Raw genomic sequence first — 8,180 nt, 5'->3', positions numbered from 1 at the left:
GAGTCATATCCCTTGCATACGAGGTTGAATCAAGTGACAAATATGGAAAACCAAATGAGAAAAATTGTAGTAGTGGTCCCCACTTTAACCTAATTGGAAAAATGACCCATCGACTATACCCATTGGAGCAATGTCCATCAACCCATTGGAGCAATGTCCATCAACTTTAACTCAAGAATAACAATAGTTATTCCAATATGACTCATTTTGACGAAACTCATATATAATTGACGAAAAAGATCATAGCTGCACATTTTGATGAGTTAAGGAATCAATGATTATGAATTTTTAATTAAAAGATCATTACTCTAATTCAATTAAAATTGAGAAAACATTTCTACAATTTTCTCAAATTTGTCGGTTCAAATTAAGACTCTAGTCTCCAGATAAACCGTTGGATGGAAATGTAGCCCAGAGGATATGATCGAGGTTTCATCCAACGGTAGTGGGAAGCCCAACAAAGCCCCGTAAACGCAAATATGCAAGATAAGGCAGGCAGTCGACAGGCTGAAGAAAAGAAAAATTCACAGCAGTCGCGGATCTTGTCGTCTCTCTTGGGTGAGTATGTAATTTTATTTCACCGATTCAATCAATTTGGTTGATTTTTTACTGGTTATTTGGTGAGACATGCATAGCTCTATGCCCTGTAGTTTTGATTGGAAATTTCTGAAGAAAAATTGAGCTAGATTTGGGATCTAGGGTTTCAACTCTCAATTACATAATATATTCTTCTCTTTGCATTTTATTGGGAGGTTTAGGTTTTAGGGGTTCTGGATATTGCACGTTTGGCCGGTCAGCTAACTTTTTATTTAGGTTTTTTATTTAATTATAGCTCACTTGTCTTCTGCTTTGCAAAGGTAGGGGAAGAAACGTCTATCATACGCAGTCTTATCTTTTGCTTTGCAAAGAGGTTTTTACCTTTGCTTTGCATAGAGGCTGTTTTCACTGCTGAAACCCGTGACCTTTTGGTCACAAAGAGGCTGTTTTGCATTATGTCTATATTTGGTAGAGGGACTTTCAAATTCCGAGGGATGGAGGCCAGTTTAGTAACAAATGGTCACAAAAAGATGATCAGCACTCCATGGATATCAAATCTCTTGGGACTTGGAAGTCCCTCGTCCATACATAGCCTGAAACGGGTAGAATCCCAAATGATTGTTAGGTTATCTTACATTTCACCGATTCGATTTCCTTGTATTTTGCTGTTATTTGGTTTGATAAAGATCTAGCCTTGTAGTATTGCTTGTATTGATAAAATTCAGTTCCATGTAGTATTGATAAAAATTGCGTTCCTTTTGGGGTTTAGGGTTTTAACTTTCAACATTATATTATTAATATGATGGTGATGATGATGATTATGATTACCCAGAATCTAATTTATTACAGATTTTGGAACAATAATTCACTCTCTGGTTGGGAAAAATGTGGAGTAAATCATCATGTTTTCTTCACACCAATAAAATAGCTGCTGCAAAATTGGTCGGAGGTTTTAGATTCGCTACCGCTGCCGTTAACCACTACAATGGTTCAACCTCAAGGTCTCTCTTTGGTCATGGCTATTTCTTTCGCTGCCAGGAAAAAATTCCTCCCAATACTATCAAATATAGGCAGACGCAGGTATTACTTTTCAATGATCTGAACTGATAATCAAGTGTTTAGTTGGTTGTCAATGTGATTGGCATTTTTTTTAAGAATATACCGTTCAGTTATTACACTTCCATTCCATGCACAATGGGCCGCACAAGCAATTCCCCTTTCTTGCAAAAGAAAAGAGAATACGTACCAATCCTCTGTCTACTACATGTATATTACGGCTACGTACATAATGTGTTCGCCTATCTTTTTTACTACTGGATGTCTTAGTGCTTTTAGATTTGTGCAAGGATTGTCTTATGTTGTGTGGTTGTTGTAGCACTACTTGTTTCAATTTTGAATAGGGCCAAACCTACGGACAATGCTTCGGGTTAGACCAACGTGGCCATCCATCTCCTTATTCTATAGATCATCCCAAGAATATGGCTCCGGCCCTTTTTTCCGTGGAAGAGTATAACAAGAAAAAGGTTTGAATTATATTGTAACTTTTGCCATTTATTTTATAGTTTATTTTTTTTTTTTTAAATAAAAAAGAGGGGTAAATCTCAGTTTACTATTCTCAAGTTTCGTGGTTTTCAACATTTAGTACATCTTGTGAGATTATGTAGAGGAGCTTGTGGATATCGTGGTGGACTATGGAGCAGTTCCAGCGCTTGTTAAGCATCTGCAAGCGCCTCTGCTGGCCACAAACGGCCAAAAAAGCCCGATCCCTTTCGAGCACAAGGTCCAAAAGGGGGTGGAGGGGATGGAGGAGTGGAGGGTGGGGGAAGACGAAGGGGTTCTGGGTGTGTGTGTGTGTGCGTGTGTTTTTTTTTTTTATTTAAATTTTTTTAAATGACACATGGCGCCCAGTCATTGTCCACATGGGCGCCACGTCATTAGTTAACGGGAGACTTAATAGCAAAACTAACGGATATATGAAATTGTCCCAAAATTAACACTTTAGGTAAGATTCTGGGACAAAAAAAACTTCCATGTATTAAATGTTGAAAACCACAAAACTTAAGGGTAGTAAACTGAGATATACCCAAAAAAGAAAGTTTAATATGTTACTTGTTTTAACTCTATCTAATGTTCTTTGCTTCTTCTTCTCTATTAGAATGCCAAACTTCATTTTGTGAGAGTTGTCTACGCTAGGCAGATGCTTTATCATGGTGAATTCATTCAAAATGTATACTTTGATGCGATTGATGGGGTTGTGACCGAAATGTACAATGCAAGAGTTCAGAGCAGATTCGGCTGCAATATGAAGCTGATATCATTTAACGGAGGTAACTGTTCTATGCTATGGTACCCTGTTAATTTATCATTAAGAAAGTTTGATTCACTAAGGTGCATGTTTATTGAACGTGTGAGGTCAGAGTGTGTGTGGTGATGATCTCGGTTCTACTAAGAAAACCAACCTTTTAAGGATCCTTGTGTACTCGATTCTGATGGATGGAAACATGCTCAAGTGTTAATTTGCAAACGGCAATTGTGCTTACGTGTGTTTTGCTATGTGCAATGTATATGTGTGTTGTTGGGTTCTTCTAGCCCATGATGGGTTGCCTAAAGTCTATTGGAATTATAATCTTAGAGGATTAAATTATTTATTCAATTTAAGTTGTTTGCCTACTTGGATCTTGGTTGGCCTTTCAGTATTTTGCTACATACGTGGGTTCGGTCCTCCAAGGCATGTTAGAACTCTCTTCAACTTGCTCATGACTAGATCGATCGGTTTTGAGTTGGTTTTCCAATGAGAGAATGATTCATAACTAGATTCCAATTAGGATCGGTAATCGTTATTGAAGAAGACCTTTATATGTCAATATAAAGGAACTATTGCACTAATTATGAAATGGAGGAAAACAATAAGTTGTATACCACTTGGGGAGTTAAGATTGATAGAATATTGTAAGGGCAAATTGTGTGCGCGGGGGTGCCGGGGCTGGTTAAGAAAATATATAAAGATTATTTCTTGTTCTTGTTCTTTCAGGTTTTTCGTCAAGGATTAGAGGCTTGGTAAGGTTATTTGTTGCACTTATTATTGATGTAGGGAATGATTGTTGTTGCCCCGTGGACATAGGCACATATCGTCGAACCACGTTAATTCTTGGCCTTGTTTATCTCGGTTATTCTGTTTTCAATTTCCTGAGTTTGTTTTGTTTTTTCCATTCTTAAAACGCGATATTCACAACATGCGTGTGTATTTATATATATATAATGGATTGTGCTTGGATTTGTTTTTAGGCTTAATTATTGGTATGCCCATTTACCGTCTCTCAAATCTCATTTTGCCTTTGGAAACTCATCTTGTCACACTTTTGCCATCTCGCATTTATCCCTATTCCTTCAACTGAAGTCGATAGGGATTTTGACAAATTTGATGGACCGAGGAAAAAGTGAGACAGGAAGGGCGAAGTAAGCTAGACTAAAAGAGTTTTCGGGGGCAACAATAATTAGGCGTGATTTTCTCATATACCATAGTAAGTATCGAAGTAGCTTGAAATTCATTGTTTGGCATGTGCTTAATTGTCAACTTTGCTGGCCAGGTAAAGACAACAAGCACGCGTTTGTGGAAAGGACGATTTTCTATGGAACTTATACTTCCAAAATTGCGCCTGTATAAACGCACATTTTTATTAACTATGTGAGTTAATATTATGGACTATGATCCCCCGTTGCTTTAGTCAAAGTGAAACGAATTTTTAGTTTGATAAAATAAAGTGATGGCTTTTAAGTTGACAGTAGAGTGAGATCAAAATGAAGTTTTGAGAGGGGACATTGCTAAAAATAAGCCTTAAATTTATAAAGTTTTCATTATAGATGGAGTGCAAAAAGTTGCCTTGTTTATATTGTTAGGGGATGTTTGTTTGTCCTTACTAATTGTCATTGAACTAGACTGGACTAGTCCAGCGTTTGTTATCACCTAGGACTAATGTTAATGACATTAGCCTAGACTCGCCTATGCTAAAGGTGTCCTTGGAGGTTCTTAGCAAGAGTCTCCAAAAACCATGGGACTAGCTGAGGCCTCCCTCTGTTCTTTGTTTCACTCTCCCTCTCTTCTGGTCCCCAATCCAGAACTTGATTTCAGCGATTTCCCCCAAAATCCCTTTTCTTATTTTCCATTGAATCCCCATAAACCCAAAACTTGATGGCATGGGTAAATTTTAGAGATCATTTTTGTGATAAAAATCCGTGAATCTTATGGGTCCATATATGTGATACATCAGCACTTAACGAAATTTTTAACAAAATTGTGACGGCATGATCACATTGATTTGCTACACTTATTTTGAGAGATTACATTAATTGATTTTCAATCTTAGAGACCATCGTAATGGTGATGATCAATTTCATGGGCAATTTGTGATGAAAACCCATCTTAAATTTGATATAATAAAAGTCAAATTGTTTTGGACAATAAGTATAGGCCTCGACAAGTAAGAAAAAAGGCCCACTGAATTTTGAAATATGAGCTAGCTCAAAAGAAAACACACATTTTCAGCACATTGGCCCGTTTTCTATCTTATACCAAAGTAATTCTCCGGAGTACCCTTACCTTTTGGGCCTGTGGGAACGCACACCTCGCACAACCCATGGGCCAGCCCTGTTTACATTAGGGCTTAGCTATATATATATATATATATTTTTTTTTTTAACAAACGATATTACTTACTTTAAAGGGATGAGAAATGGGTTAACCCTTACAATGGGCTAGCAATATTATGGCTCAAATTCATCTTTGACGATAATTAAATCTAAGACTTTTCTCTTACAAATGAAGAAGAATATCACTAAACCGTAATACGAGATGGTTGAAGCTTCTATAATTTAATAAATAATTTTGGTTATTGGGAAGAAATCCTCTCCGTATCTCTCCCACCAAGTCCACCAAACCTAGTGATCTGGGCTTTTGAAATTTGATCCAACGGTTAAAACTTTTAAAGGAAGCCTATGTTTTTAGCCATTGAATCAAATTTCAAGAACTCAGATCATTGGATTTGGTGGACTTAGTGGGAGAAATCCGGAGAGATCCCAAAGTATCGAATTTTTACTGTAGATTTTTCTTGGTTTCAAAGCTGTTAATTTATAGAGGTTTAATTGTAGTGTACGTTCAGGTTCATCATCACCTTCGGCTACCTTTTTAATAAAAGTGATTAAATTATCCATATTGGATCAAATTTGATGGCTTGAATCAATATTGAAATGGATGCTTCTACCAACACCCCACAATCTTATGAATACACTATAAATTCAAAACTATTCTTTAAAATTTCAATTTTAGGGCTTCTATTGTTGCTATCTACACGGGAGGGGGTGAACTTAGCTTCATAATGAGATAACGGGAGGGGGTGAACTTAGCTTCATAATGAGATAGCGATAATGTAGTTTAAATTTGTTTCTGACGATAATCGAACCTAAAACCTCTCACTTAGAAATAAAAAATTCTAACACCTTATCTCAAGTACTCGCCCTACGCCACCTTCCTCATTGGTGGTGTCAGCCAATGATAACCACCCCCTTTCCCGCCGTTGTCTCTCTATCTCTCTCTAGAACTCTCACTTTCGCTAATATTCTGCAGGACATAAATACCATAAAATTAAATTTTCTAATGTCGAAATCAGCCTGGTAGTACACCCCCGTGCAAGTGGGTGAATGAATCCCCCAAAACCCGCAAAATCCCCTTCACCCCCAAACCAAACAAGTCAGGCTATAGGTGGGCCCAAGACCCTAAACTAGGCAGTCGGGCAAGAATGGCTCGAGTGGGCGCCTGAGTTGGTGTGACATCAACCTCGCACCAATCAAGTTGAAATTTTTTTGCGCTCGGCACATGTATTACACGTGTGTGGTGGAGGGACAAAATTTCAATGAGACCTGCAATGCAGATGCTTTATAACGTGGGAGATTTAGACCCCTAGATTTCCAATGGTCATGTAATCGGACTATGGATTTGGATCCTCTCCTGAGCTAATGGAGAGGATCCTCCTCATCAATCATCCTGGGCCGTTGGATTTTTATCCAACGGCTACAATTATTACAATTTAAAAAAAAAAATGATTGACATGCCATGTGGCACAAATTGGTCACTAAATTTAAATAATCTAACCACCAATATAAATTTAGCCAAAAAATAATTTAAAATTAAAAAATACATGGCGTGACGGATTTGTTCAAATATCCTATCGGAAATTAATCATAATATTTTTTTTATTAATTTTTTTAGGATAAAAAAAAACTAATTTTTCATGCGCTTGCTCAGTTGCTTGGGGCATTGATTTCTGAGGTGGAGATGCAATCGTGCGGTTATTGTTCACTAAAGCAATAATTACCATAGTGCTCCAAGGGGTAGGTACCCCATGGCCTTTGAAAAATCTGGAAAAATCCCACCAAATGTGTTTTCGTTAAGACAAAATCTAATGAGACCCTTAATTTTCTAAATAAACTTATTAGTTAACATTAAGGCTCCAGCCTCTAGGTGCACCGTTAGATGGAAATGTAGCCCAAAGGATCTGATCGGGGTTTCATCCAACGGCAGGGGGAAGCTCAACAAAGTACAATAAATGCAAAAACAACCGGAAAGATGGAAGATGCGGCAAGCAGTCGACAGCTAAAGGAAAATTCAGAGAGAAAAAATTCACAGCGGGTCTCCGATCTCGTCTTCTCTCTTGGGTGAGCATGTAATTTCAATTCACCCACTCAATCAATGACAATGTAGTTGATTTTTACTGGTTATTTTGCGCGACGTATATGGATCCATGCCTTGTAGTGCTGCTTGGATTTCTTTGAAGAAAAATTGGGCTGGATTTGGGATCTAGGGTTTCGGCTTTTAGTTGCTTGAATTTTCTTCTCTTTACGTTTAGTTGGGTGGGGGGCTCTGGATATTTGCAAGTTCGGCCGGTCTGCTACCTATTTATTTAGCTCACTGTTAGAACAAATGGATCACAAAAAGCCCGGCTTGCAAATGCAATCCATGGATCACCTTCGATTTCGATTTCGTTGTTTATTACTTGCTTGTTGTATTGGGATTTAGGGTTTCAACTTCCGCATTATATTATTAACATGACGATGATTGTGATTACCGAAAATTGAGTTGGTTTTGGGTGTTATTATATTAATATGATCGTGATGATTGTGATGATGATGACCCAAAACCTAATTTATTTATATACAGAGTTCGGTAAAAATGTGGAGTAAGTCATCCTGTTGTTTTAACACCAATAGAAAGGCTGTTGCAAACTTAGTCAAGGGTTTTAGATTTGGTATTGCTGCCATCTACCACCACAATGGTTCAATCTCAAGGTCTCTCCGCCGCCGCGAAAAGAGTCCTCATTCGACCAAATCATTGCTCATGCAGGTATTACATTTTGAACCTGATGAACATACTACATGTAGATTTACATCTGTGCACATACCGTGTTCATCTATCTGTTTTAACGACTACTAGCTAGATGTCTTAGTGGTTTTAGATTTTATGCAGGGATTGTCCTTTTTGTGTGGTTGTAACACTTCTCGATACAATTTGAATAGGGCCAAAGCTACAGAATAAGCATCCTTGGCCGTCCATCCCCTTATTCTATGAACCATCTACTCCTCGGCCGTCCATC

At 37.8% G+C, this 8,180-nt stretch overlaps 1 protein-coding gene across 1 annotated transcript; it reads left to right on the top strand.

Moving 5' to 3' along the window:
• Positions 1–476: 476 nt before the first annotated feature.
• LOC137715192 (uncharacterized) lies at positions 477–8,156 on the top strand. The gene is made up of 5 exons (XM_068454435.1): positions 477–558; positions 1,387–1,617; positions 1,938–2,060; positions 2,693–2,864; positions 4,125–8,156. Exons 2-5 carry the CDS (start codon positions 1,423–1,425, stop codon positions 4,199–4,201), a joined length of 567 nt encoding a protein of 188 aa, XP_068310536.1. The 5' UTR covers positions 477–558; positions 1,387–1,422; the 3' UTR covers positions 4,202–8,156.
• Positions 8,157–8,180: the final 24 nt, after the last annotated feature.

The sequence above is a fragment of the Pyrus communis genome, chromosome 14, assembly GCF_963583255.1.
Source record: "Pyrus communis chromosome 14, drPyrComm1.1, whole genome shotgun sequence".
NCBI lineage: Eukaryota > Viridiplantae > Streptophyta > Magnoliopsida > Rosales > Rosaceae > Pyrus > Pyrus communis.
The sequence above is the reverse complement of the archived record's forward strand: the minus strand, read 5'-3'. Positions and strand labels throughout refer to the sequence as shown.